The sequence below is a fragment of the Charadrius vociferus genome, unplaced genomic scaffold (genome assembly GCF_000708025.1).
Source record: "Charadrius vociferus isolate BGI_N301 unplaced genomic scaffold, ASM70802v2 scaffold13, whole genome shotgun sequence".
NCBI lineage: Eukaryota > Metazoa > Chordata > Aves > Charadriiformes > Charadriidae > Charadrius > Charadrius vociferus.
This window is the reverse complement of record NW_009647763.1, coordinates 597,044-610,715: the sequence shown is the minus strand read 5'-3', so window position 1 is coordinate 610,715 and position 13,672 is coordinate 597,044. Positions and strand designations below refer to the sequence as shown.

General features: G+C 38.5%; 1 protein-coding gene across 1 annotated transcript in view; it reads right to left on the bottom strand.

The window, feature by feature from the left end:
• PDE7B (phosphodiesterase 7B) overlaps nucleotides 1-13,672 on the bottom strand; it is a 176,016-nt gene that overhangs the window by 104,009 nt on the left and 58,335 nt on the right. The window contains exon 2 of the mRNA XM_009882281.1: nucleotides 11,211-11,271. Within this exon, the coding sequence (XP_009880583.1) occupies nucleotides 11,211-11,271 (61 nt within the window). The remainder of the gene's footprint in view (nucleotides 1-11,210; nucleotides 11,272-13,672) is intronic.

Sequence of the window (13,672 nt, the reverse complement as noted above, 5' to 3'; positions counted from 1 at the left end):
TCATAGAATGGTTTATGTTGGAAGGGACCATGAAGATCATGGAGTCCCAACCCCCCTGCTATGGGCAGGGACACCTCCCACTAGACCAGGTTGCTCAAAGCCCCATCCAGCCTGGCCTTGAACACTTCCAGGGATGGGGCATCCACAACTTCTCTGGGCAACCTGTTCCAGTGCCTCACCACCCTTAGAGTGAAAAATTTCTTCCTAGTATCTATTTTAAATCTACCCTCTTCAATACACAGGCTTCTTTTTAAGATGATGTTCAAGATTTCATACAGTATTTAGTAGCAAAACCAACAACAAGGCAGAAGTACTGTATGGGCTGTCTTTACATACCGTTATCTAACTGGCTGAAAGACACTGAAAATTATGTCTTCTTCTGTCAGCATGGTCATATGTTTCTTGTTATGATAATGTTATATAATTCTGATGTCAGTTTATTACACTATTTTCAGGTGAAGTCAATTCCAGGCCATTAATTCTTGCTTTGTTCTAAGAAATGTCTACTAATAAAGTTTATGACGCCAGTATTTCTGAGCTACTGTCATTAGCACTCACCCAAAAGATATGACAATATTAATTTGTATTGTACATGCGTGAATAAAATGTGAAGATCTCACTATTGTATGTCAATAAACAAAGCTCTGGAATATTAATAATTCCTTTGAATTAAATGTTAAATTAAGTTTGCTCTGTATTAATCTATAAACTCAGTGTGAAATCCTGACCTGGAGTTAAAATGCGTTTTATCTTAAGTTTCAAAACGGATAATATTTCACATTGGACTAAATCATATTCGCAGTTCCCCATAAACCTGTCCTCATTTCAGAGTATAAGACAAATGCCCGATAAAGTTTTAGGTTACATGCAAAAATTGATGGCACGCGTACTGGAAGTAGGCAAATAATATCCAGGAAAACACTCACTTACAAACTGTCATAAATTAAAATTTATCTACAACCCATGCATCCTCAGTTAAACCTGAACTGAGCTGCGTAGTCCTGAAGGCAATGTGCGGGTACAGAAATCTGCGTGTTAGATCAGCTGTTGGGTTGAAGTCACAACTGGTGTTGACTCTGGTGGGGTTCACAAGAGCATGTAGCACAAGAAGAGCAGATTGGTGGAGTTAAACAGCCACTGCTGAGGACCCAATGTCTGCACTGTATATGCTTTGGAGGATTTGGTTTGGACTACTTCTAACATATTTCCACGGACTAAATGTCTAGTAGCAGCTAGAAAGCACTGGAGGTGCTCCCAGAGCACATGGCTTGCTCTATTTCATGTGAAAATAATCTGGTTTGTCTATTCTGAGACTGCTCCATAATGCAAACCAAAGTTTGCAGTAACTTGGGATAGCATCTCAAAAACACATTCCTGATCTGACCTAAAACACTAATGTAGACAAACGCTTTACAAGGAGAGGCTATAGCGTACAATCCTTAAACGTTTTACCATGAGATTAAATGAATATTTAAAATGTTATAATAATGAAAAACCATATTTCACATATTAATGGCTGAATTTAGTCTTCATATCCAAACATTCCATGATACAGTCAAATTTTCTACCCACAGGACAGTGTGATCATCAGGCCAATCTGGACCCGTTGAGCATCTGAAAAATCTTTTATCATGCTTTCAATTTACTTTATTCAACTAAAATTCAGGAGGTATTCAGATGTCAGAAAAGGTCCTGCAGCTATGTCACAGGGCAAGAGAACGAGAAATTAAGACTTCACAAAGGGAATGAGGAAATGAATTCAATTAATAAAAACAATTTTCTATCTGCATCACTACAAATATGCTGGAAACTTAGAAACTGCTTTTACATTAAAACCCAATAAATTATCTTACAGATGAGGTTGATAAGCCTGATTCTCTGTTATCCCCCATATGTTAAATTTTAGAGTTTTGAACACCAAGAAAAGTAGTGCCTGTACTCCAGGAGTAAGATTAATCTCCTCCAACTGCTCGCATCCACCCTTCAGCTTTCTTAGCAGTCAACAGGGAAAAATAGGTATCCTCTGAGTAGGGTTCCTCGGGCCAGTTTTAGACATCTATTTTGCAATGAGCTGAGTCTTAAGGAAGTACCTCTTTCTCATTCTTTCCAAGTACAAAAGGGAAGGTTAGATGGTGGCTGTAGATTTTTAAAAAAATATTTTTTACAGATGTTTACAGACATTCTGTGAGATGAATCACATCCCATCTTCAGCATTATTTAATCTGCAGAGTGAGAGGAATGCCCTATAAGGGAAATCCAGTAGGAGCACTCTCTGAACTTTTCTGTAAGAAGTACAGTCATCTCTTGACATGGCTATTTGAGATTCAGAAATTCTGTTTCTTATTGCTAAATCGAGTTCCTGTCATTTACTACCAATATCCATAGTCACACTCCATGATTTCATAAGGACAGAGCCTCAAGTATTTGGATTCGATCAGGGCTTGAGCGTGCACAATGCTAGACACTGTGACTGACCCTGGCACGGGAACATTTTTCAGCCTACGCATTTTTTGGCTTCAGTGAAAATATGTAAATATATGCTTAAGTAGTTTGGTGATCAAGGGATGATCTAAGAGATAACGTAATGCTTTAAGAAGTATGAGACATCCAAGAAAACAACAGGTTATCATTAGAAATTATTATATATAGGAAAAAAAAAAAGAAAAAGGAAGCTAAAGCCATGAAAGCTAGCTACCCAGCTAGCAAGGCCAAAGAAAAGCAGGTGTTTGATTTTGTGGGTTTTTCTTTTTTATACTAAAGGTGAAAAAAATTCCTACAAATAATGTACTCCCACTTCTCAGTAAGAATGGTAAGATCATTAACAACATTTCAGAATAGCAAAAAATTTTAGCTCCAGAATACAATGAGACATCCTTTACAACACAGAGCAGAGAAGAATATGGGAAAATACATTCTTAAGCTGAGAATTTTATGAACATTTACAGCCAGGAACTGAGTGCTTGAAAGCTTTCTCAGACAGAAATCACGCTTACTGAAGGGAGCTACAAAGTAAACTATAGGAAATTGCAGAGACTGTGAAATTGCAAGGTATCACCAAGTAATAATTAAACAAACAAAGATTAATTGCTAGAGATGAGCTCAAACCACAACATATAAATTTGAACTACTTAAAACTAAGTTTGGAAATTTTATATCTGGAGATTTTATTATGCCTATGCCATCATTAAGGGATAGTTGGCTGTAAAACTGTGGATAAGCGTTTTCTTCTCCAGTTTGGTCCCATTAATAGATTTAATAATTGCCCCCCCCCCTTCCCATTTTTTGAGAGAGCATTATTCCAGCAGTATGGTTAGTCACAGCAATTTTCTGTACAGCAAGTACTTTGGGTGAACGCATCCCACTCATAACAGTTTGGACAAAAAAGATGGGAAATTACGTGAATGCAGTCCATGTTTAGGCACGAGGTTAGGCACGAGGAAAAATCAAACTGTGAGGCAGCAGACTGAATAGGCACTTGAAATCTTTTTTCCAACAGGGGATCAGCAATAACTCATGTGACAAATACCATGAAATAAGATATGAGATCATCTTCAGTAAATCAATCAAGCAACTGTTTCTCTGCTTTATCTAGAAGTGCCTAGTTAAAAAAAAAAAAAACAAACCAAAAATAAAAGGAAACGTCTGGGAAACAAAACTCAGGATTATCCTTGTCTTATGTCTTACATGTGTGTGCTCCCCCAGATGGGGTGCAAGTCATAGGCCTATTTGTTATCCTCCTGGATCCATACCCAGCATTTCTCTTTGTGCAGGGTCAATAGGCAGAACAGAGAGCACCTAACCCCAACCCCAGCCTTCAGTTTCATGGGCAAGAAAAAAGTGGGTGCTGTGGGTTTTAAGTACTTAGGGGCATTGAAAGCCCAGAATTTGAAATTTAAACTTTCACTAGATTATTACGTAAATGGGCAGCAGTATGCCATCCTTCTCTCTGCAGGATGCTTTGGACCAAAAGCCGGGTACTTCTTGGCTTTGCACTGCGCTAAATTTGCTAGTATTTGTAGCCATGCTTTGAGTGCAACTGCTGGATAGGATTTACAAACCTGTGTTTTTTCTAAATGTGCTATGTGGCGAGACTCTCAGCAAAGTCAAAAAGCCTTTTTGATAGAAAGAGAAGCTGAAAAGTCAGGGGTTTGGGGTATTTTTAGTTGGGGAAGAAGGGGCTTTTTAATAATCTCTTGAGTTTTGGTATCTCAGCTGGATCCTGTGGTCCCAATGAATGACTTTTGTAGATGTGGGCAACACAGTAACTATTCCTTCTAGACAAAGCCATTGTGGTGTGTTTACATCACATAGATGCTGTGAAATCCTCATTATTGTGTGCCCTTTAAGTCCCCTGACACTCCCATTTCTTTCCTGCACCAAGTTCAGACATAAGATAAAACTATATATGGTTCAAGTTAATATTTAAGCAACAGAAAAAAAAACCCAACCAGAAATTACACTTAGAAAAGTGTTTTATATGCCTACTCAAAATGCCCGGGCCAGTTTGTGTCTCCTTCAGCACCCTTCTGAAAGGTAGAATTCTGCGCGACGACTGGTTTTAGTCTGACCTGATTTACAGGACAGGACAGGATAAACAGGTGGTCACTGTCACTCAGCTACCAGGCTATATAATTACCTAAAATAATAATTAAATCAAAATTACTGAAATAATAGGATGGTATTAGAGAACTGCTCTTTAAAATATACTAAAGGGCATCAGGTTTTTCAATATATTTTATCTTTTTTATTGTTTCTTAACCAAATTAATCAAATAGTCGTGAAACTAGAAGATGGATTTGATATTTACGTTCTTTGTGGGTTTGGATACAAATCTCACGATAGTAAAGACAAAGAGTTCCTACTTGTTTAGCACGAAAACATAACGCAGTGATGAAGTGGTACAATGACGGTGTGTGTACACTGTAAACTCCTTGAGAAAGGAATCTCTATTGCACCCTTGTGCCCACCGGTTTGCCACTTTCTGTCTCCAAGCCACGCTCAAACGTAGGCAGCCTGGCACCTCGACTGGGGCCTTCCAGATAAAGCATGGGGCAATGTGCCAGGCCGTTAGCCTCCTCTTTACTGCTACGGCAAACAAATCCTGAGCATTCTTGGAGAAAACAGGTGAGATTTAGCAAGTATTGCGTTTCAGGAAGAGACAGTCAGCTGGGGGAGCAGGTCTTAAGTGACATGAAGGAGCAATAAGCCTCTGTTGTGATGGTGGCAGGGTCACAGATATACCGATTTTTAAAAGTGTTTACAAGCATAGTTGAAAGATCAGGAGTTGAGTCTGATTTTTAAAGTGTGTTAATATACTGGAATGATAAATTAGAAAAAAAAAGTATTAGAAGTTATTTAAAATCTCTACCTTTTGTCTACTCAATTGGGGAAGAACTACAGTTCCAGAGTTCTTATCTGCATCATACTGTTCTCAACAGAATAAATTGCTTGTAGAGAGATCTTCATTGGCAGTTACAGTTCAAAATACATGTTAAAAGCTTCTAGCGTGGGCTTATATGTTTAGATTTGAATTTATCTACGTTAACAAGATATCAAAAAGAGACATAGCGTTTATCTTTCTGTATGCGTTCATACCACTGCTTTATAGTGGAAAAAAACCTGCTTCCCTTCATCCTGTGTTGCAAGCTGCACATGGAATAGAAACCTATCTTTTTGTAACAGACATCCTAAGCCTCCCCCCTCCCACTGCTATGAAGTTCTGACTAATCCTGATGTGCAGCATAGCCATGAATGTAGATTTCTTGCTAGTCACTCTAGATTTTAGGCCTTTTTCCCATAAGCGTATTGCTTTATTTTACAAAGATTAATTCATATGCTTATTGTCATGTTATTTGCACAGATAGAATACTTAGTCTGCATAAGGTCAAGTGCACGTGTAAGTCTTTGAATGACCGGGATATAAATAGTCCATATATTTGGCTATTTAGAACGCCATTGCTCAGGCACGCCTATCAGTTTCAGCAGAAGTTTTGCGTGAGCGAGAGATACAGGGTCACATTTCAGATGATGTCAGTGAGGGCTCCAGAAAGCTCTGCAAAGTTTGACCAGCGCAGAGCCATTCAACCAGCTCCCTCGTTTCTTTTTCTCTCTCCACTTTGGGGCAAATTCACGCGTTTAACTATTCTTCACTATTTATTTTCCCCACTAAGTTATATGGCTATTTACCCGACTGGGTTTCTCAGAGCAGATTTTAACAGATTTCTTGCCCCGTCCCTGCCTCCCCAGTGAAGGTGAGTTGTGGGGTTACGTAAGGCGGAGGCCAGCCAGGCACAGCCTCGCCAGTGCCCCTCAGCCCTGCCTTTCAACACAGTTGTTATTCCAGTAATGTCTCTCTCTCTTAAGCTGCAGCTGCCAACTCTGTTCAAATGTGTGGTGGTTTTCTGCTGCGGGCAAAGAGCCACCGAGACTGAAGCAGGATCCGCGAAACTCATTTCATGGCCAAATGCCGATTCCTTTAACCATAACTCTCCATAGGTAATAAATGGTGGAAGTATGCCACAAAGCAGCTTTTTTTTTGGGGGGGGGGGGGGGAGGAAGGGAACATCTCTGTGCAGGAATACGGAAAAGTTTGTTGCCCCAAAGCAACAAACTCATGTTCTAGTAGTCTGGGGAAGAAAAAAATAAAGGGCCTCCCCCCACCTTTTTTATTTTGGATTGCTTTTTTCTTGGATGAATTTTAAATGGCTATTTGTGAGGAAACTGCTTTTATTCCAAACAAGGATTCATCTGTCTGCTTCTGCAAGGATTAAGTCTACACCAAAAGGGAAACAAAACTCACCCACATTATTCCTGTCTGTGTGGAATTTGCAATAATGAAAAGAAAGCACCTCAGCCATTTGCCATGGGGCGTCTGGAAGGCTCGTGTTTTCATCTTACTAAGTAGCTCCTTCAGGAGAGTAATTCGCATTTCACCTGGAAAAATCTCTGCAGACAGCAGAATTGGACAACAAGAGATGTGACCTCTTCAAAACCTGACAGCCTTTCCGTAAGGATTAAAGACCAATTGTGGTGGTGGAAGACTGGTTACTGGAGTAACAAACTAGATAATTTTCTTTTATCATCCATCCCCCTTGCTCCACTGTCATCAGTAAGGTTGAACAGATTAAAACTGATGAGATGATTTAATTTTGTATGTGTTATGATGAGTGCAGCTGCCTACATTCAATACAGCAAATACAAGGATGTGTCTATTCTGTATAAACTGATATTTATCTATACAATCAAGTTTCTCTTCGAGTTGGCAGACCTTTTCCCTTCTGTATGAATCCTAGAGCCCGATAGGCAAACTTTATTCTTTCCAGGATAAATTCATAAAACTCAGTGCTTTGCCATCTAGAGGTTACTGTGTTAGCTTTGGATAAGCTAGTTAAGATGTGAGAATTGGTTAAGTTGCCTTAACTTTGGACTCTTCCGAGCTAGTATGCAATTCTTCCCAGCAGAGTTAATTAGCTTAGGCATCCAACCAGCAATTTTCACAGCAAACTAACCCAATTATCTCTGCATGATACGACATTGTGTCATGTCTGAGCCCAGAATTTGTCTGTCTACATATGGGAAAAATTAACCACAGGTTGTGCCATTGAAAATAGCAGTGGGCGCTCTAGGGAGAGGGATAGTTCCCTTCTGTCCTTCATAATATAAATATCTGGACTAATAAACACATAGTGAGTACCCTGCTATACGCTCAATTTTTGTGCCAGCTATTGTTTTTCAAAGTCAAAATCATTATAAGTAAAGGACATGAGGAGCCCAGGGTTCTAACTTCCAGAATGTAGCATAAGGCAAAAGCTTTTTGACATACAGTTCAGCATTATCTAGCAATTTTGTCTTGGTCGAGTGCCCTCACTAACTTCATAACTGCTCCAATTAAGCAGAACAATGCCAATTTTCTACCTTGCACTGAAATGCTGATGAGCTACTGGTGGCTCTGGAGAGGCTTGGAGATTCAAGAGAAACCTGTGACAACAGACTTTTATTGACAGTGTGGTATTTTTATGACTTGAATTACTAGAGTAACTCAGCTTCTCATTGTACGTATAAATTTATTCTTGTTGTTCTTTAAGAAGTGATGAAGCACTTCTCTTCCCAATTTTCAAAGGACAATGGACGTGCAGGGAGGTTTAAAGCCTTAGCCAAGGCCAGGCTCGGGAAATCTGCAATAGATTTAGGATCTCGACACTGGTCTTCAAAAGACTAAGGTGAGCTGCTGACTGACTTTCTTCTGTGACAGTTAGAAAAGTTGTGTTGCTTTAACTAGTATAACATATAGAAGCATAAAGAAACAAGCATAATGTAAAGCATAAGAGGGAGAACATAGTTTTCTGTAAGTACTTTAGTGCATATAATTACACTGATAATAAGCATATCCTGGGCAGAGCACACAGTTATTATCTATTTTATCCTCAGGAAGCACAGCTATATGACCATGTAATTTAGTTGTTATTTTTCACACTTGGATTATAAATATCCATCACTTCAATGCTGAAAGAAGACACATTAAACTGATTCTTTTGCTCTTAATCTCAGGTTGAACCATATCGAGTCAGTCCATTGAAAAGTTACCTACTTTCACTATAGCCATTGGAAGTGTTTAGGCATTTCTTTATTTACTGTTTTCCATCAGGAAGATAGGAATAGAATAAGATTTTCACTGCAAACCTCTCTTCCTCAACCTTTGTAGTAAAAGAACCTCATCCACATAGTCCATGTTACCTCAACGAACATGGACTCACAGTAGCAAGCCTAGGGTTAATCATAAAAACGTTTAAATTTGAAGCTAACCCCAAACTAGTAGTATAACCCAGATACAGATCTTTTCTGACCAAACTAGCTGTTACCATTTTAGAGTGCTGCTCAATAATGTACAGTTCCAAGTATGGACTAGTCTTGCGTCAAGATCCCTGAAAAAATGCAGTCAGTACTCCAGACTCCTGTGTTTCTTTTCTTACTAAGTAATTATCCTCTTGCAGTTACTGGTATTTGCCCTCTAGATTTCTGTCAGCACTGTGTCACTGTTACAGTAAGTGGCAGCACGACTGTTTCAGCACATTTCAAAGACCGTGCAGTCAAGAAAGATGTCCCTCTCCGAAGGCATGTTGCGCTTTGTTCACTAGTTACACCCACAGATGTTATAATGTCAGCTTTGCATTGATCAGTGACAAACTTTGTCTTTTGTTCTCTTGGAAATGCAATTCTCTTGTAAAATCTGAAATTGGACACTACATGACGCATTCAGCACAAAGTCTTAGACCTTTTAGGTTGCACGATTTCTGGCTCCTGCTCTTCCGTATGAAAGGAGAGGTACCAGAATGGACACCCTCTGTCTTTATAGCACTACCAGAACCGCACACACGTCTGTGATAAACCAAGACAGTGGAGATTGTCTCCAGTAGTTGCCCTCAGAGAAACCCTATAATGCTAGTTTCTACTTCCAATACCTCTTACAGATCCAGTTGTGGGATATTAATTTGCACTTAGAATAACCTCAGCTCTGTATGTTATTTGGGATACCTTGGGGTCAAATGTAGTATCCAATATTATATATGACACTACAGTCCTTAATTTGTTAGAGGCACTGAAGAATAATAATAGCAGGTGAAATATTTTTAAATACAAGAGATGTGACCTCTGAGAGCCAGTTTCACCTTTGGCATGACCCCTTGGAGTCATTTTTACATTCCTAGCAGTTTGCTTACAGAGCACAGCATATGTTCTCATTCTTGCACATGCCTATACTACAAGACATAGATAAGAATATATGTAATGGAAACAAGATCTTGTTCTACTCACTGCTCCTGAAGAATCATTTGCATTAAGGACGATGCCAAACTCCCATTTTTGGACTGACTTGTTATAAAAATGACCAACCTGTGCAGGAGACTTTCATCTTCAGGTCATTTTTTTGTTCTCAGCTACCCTTCTGCCCCTCTGCTTTTTTTTTTTTTTCCTGCCTAATGGATAATGACATTTCCATGGATATAACTTCCTTAGAACTACAGTATTATGAACTCAGTGGTATTTAAGCTGTAGATTGTAAGTGGCATGATAAAGGATCACAAGTGTATATTTTCTGTCAGCTTGTTCCATTAAGAACCTCTAACCATGGATCATCGATGTAACAGATCATTACGGCCCATTGTGTCAGTTCATCTGTTGGGATCTGTGCACTATAAGCATGACAGATTTCCTCTGCAGCAATTATGGTCTATTGTGACAATAGGATTTAATGAATATAAACAACAAACCACATAATCTGTTATTACAGAACACAGCTATGCACCCAGATGGATATTAAGTTCATAGACATTGCCAGTTGCAGTTTTTAAAATTGTGACTATTTCAGTCTTTGTGTTATTAGATGCAATGCTCTAACTTACAGCATACATTCATCTCAACTCTGGCAGGTGAAACGTCTTCAGTATTTAAAGCCTACTCCTGCAAGTGTTCTGTGATTTATTTTTTTTGAGTAAACATTATCTTTTAGGGTTTTAGATGCTTACTCCCTGTCTTTCGCTGTGATACTAATCATACTGTTAATGTTTCAGTAGTAGCATTGAAGACGAAACAAGCAAATACAATAAAATTGGTCACAGAAATTAATGAAACATAGCAGAACATTCCTGTATTGTTTCCAAAGAATAGACACTTCTGCTTAATATTAATTTTTACAAATGATGGGCAAAGCGCTATGCTGGCACAAATCTGTAAAATCACAATGATTGAAATTTTGCTAATTGATGCAGCTGAAGGTCTGACCTAGAAGCATCTGATATGTAGTTGTGAAATTAATATTTTTTTTCAAAGCACATAAATGCTCCTTTACATTAACAGTGTGCAGTCTGCAAAAGTTCACGTTTTTCCCAGGCTGGTTTTAAAAATCTGGCTTGATTACATAGATTTTCAGCTTTCAAATATAAGTTTTGGACTTGAGTACCTCAGAGATTACAATTACAGTGTTGCTATAGCTTATTTTTATCGATGTGGGTGGGCCCTACTGGATTATATATATATAATTTAAGTAATTGAAAATTCACCATAAAGAGTAAGTTAGTGAGGACTACACGTGGATGAGCAATCTAAATGCCATTGTGAATCACTGCAGTCATTGTCATGTACTTTTGAGAAGAAATCCCCAATTAAACATACTTCCACATATTTGTATCAAAAGGGGAAAAGACTCTTACCCTTACCTAGCATGCGAACACATTTGGCATTCTGGTCAGGACTATCAAATGAGATTTCTCCACACCTCTGAAAAGAAGAAAAGGATATATTTAGTTAAAGACTCTGTGATAGTACCCTTGTCTTTCTCCTCTGGACCTCTGTTTATGTTTGGCACTAGAGATGCTCAGAGACAGGTTGTTAAAAATGTAAAAATCAAAAGATTTTCAAGTAGCCAAAGTGTGAGGAAGAATGGACATTGTTAATGTGCGAGCATGGGTCAACATTGTATTCCAGGGTGTTCACCAAGAAAAACTTCAGCTAATACCTATTACCTTTGTATCTGTGTCTTAAGAAACTGCCTGATTGATATTACTGTTTGTTAGCATCAGACCCAGTTACACAGGAAGCCTCATTTACCACATTGCAGCCCTCTCCAGTATGCTGATTTAGTTGTCCTACCACTGCACCCTAAACAGGATCTGCAAAATGATCCAACTGAAAACAAACCAAACAGCACTGCAGATTCAATAATTTGTATTTCTGTAAAACAAACTTATTTGAAAAAATGCACAACTCAATATATTTACTAAGGAAAACTGTCACTTCACAAATTTGAACTCTCCATAACACCTACGAGTAAAATTGTTTTTTGTTAAGTGCAAATAATTTACATCCCTGTGCTAACATGTTTAATGAAAAATAATATTCACGTGTACAGATGCATTATGATATTCTGGCTGATGTTCTGTTCCTATACAAACCCAGTGAAGGAACATCATTACAGTTAAGATCAGAATACAAAAATGTTGGGTTGTTTTCAAAGATAGGACATAATTTTTGAGCCCTTTATGCAGACAGGCATGTCAGTTTAGCTGCCAGGAGAAACATAATTGGTGTGGCTCATGGCTCCGATGCAGCTCCGATTAAAGTCAGTGTACAGATCCCACTCACTTCGGTAGTGGTTGCTTCAGGTGCTACAAAAAGATCCATTTTTGTATCACTGCACTCAAAGCTCATGATAGGGACTTAAGGATAGCCTCATATTTTATAGGTAAAACTCGTCTGTCCGTACTTCCTTATCTACATATTTATGGTTTTGGTATCTATGACCAACTGGGAATAAAAGCACAGTGGTTCAAGTTTGGAAGTATCACTGAGAGCTATCCATTTCCCTTCCTTTTCCTTTCTCTCTCTTATGCAGTTTCCCCTTTTCAGCACCTATGGCTTTCTCTCTTATGTAAGACAAAGTGGTTAGTACTGTCTTTTTCTGGTTTCGTTGTAGTTTTTTTTTTAGTTTTTTTGTTTGTTTCTTTGTTGGGGTTTTTTTTGTTGTTGTTAATAAAAGTGACATTTGCAGCAAAGTGTAAAACCTACAAAGAATCAGGTAAGTAAAAAACCCTGGAGCTTCAAAGAAGAGGAAACACGGCAACAGTTTTGTAAATGAACACCACATTTGGAACTCACTGTTTTTAAAATAGCCTTTACCTCCCTCACACCAAAATAAACACAAACAAACAAACAAAAGCCCATCTCCCACACAGAGTCTTTTCATATATCAGTACATCTAAAAAGAGCAAACAGATGCCTGTATTAACCTTCCTAGGTGGGAGCACATACTACTGAAAGATTGCAAAAGAGAAACAACACCCAGCATTTCAAAGATAATTTTACAAATGCTCTTATAGCAGTTCCACGTCAGGATACACAGAAATTTGCTATTTATTCTTCTAGGAAGAATGTTAAGATATGGGCGTCTTTTCACAGAAATCTCCCAGCTTTTTCTTCATGACCATAAGCATACTTAGACAAACACAGATTTAAGAAAGCATGTCAAAATTCACTGCCTGGCTCACCCCTGAATTTAAGCTGCTCTTTGAAAACCCTCGGTTATTTTTTGTTTAGTTCCTCGGACATATTCTATGCTCCAGACATATTTATGTAAACATCGCATTTTAGGCTGGCAAATGATGTCTTACAATATCTAACAATACTCACCAGTTCTAGTGTTATGAAATTGGGAAAATGGCTAATGTTCCCCAGAGTCCACTAACATCCCACAGGAGCCATTATGATGATGGATGAACCTTGAAAACTTTGCAAGTAAGATTCAGATAACTGCATACAAGTTCATAGGCTTATCTGAATTCCCTTAACCCCTACAGCCCACAGAATTGGCTGAAAATCATGCTACAGCAGTCAGCCTAGGAGATTTTTCACTACTACCACTGCAGCTGGAAATACCAGGAGAAAAAGCTTCTGCAGCAATTTTAATTTCTGTTACTGGTAAAAGCCCATAGGTACAGAGCAACGGGATGAAAAATAAGCTGTTACCAAACTGCCCAGAGCATCAAAAAAAGACCTAGTTGGATCCTAGATGTGTAAAGTGGCACAGAAATGCAGCAGGGACTCATTTTTGCTCACCCAAATAATAGAGTTGTTTGGGCATTTTTGCTGTCAGCAAATGTTTTCCATGAACAAGAAGTAAGGA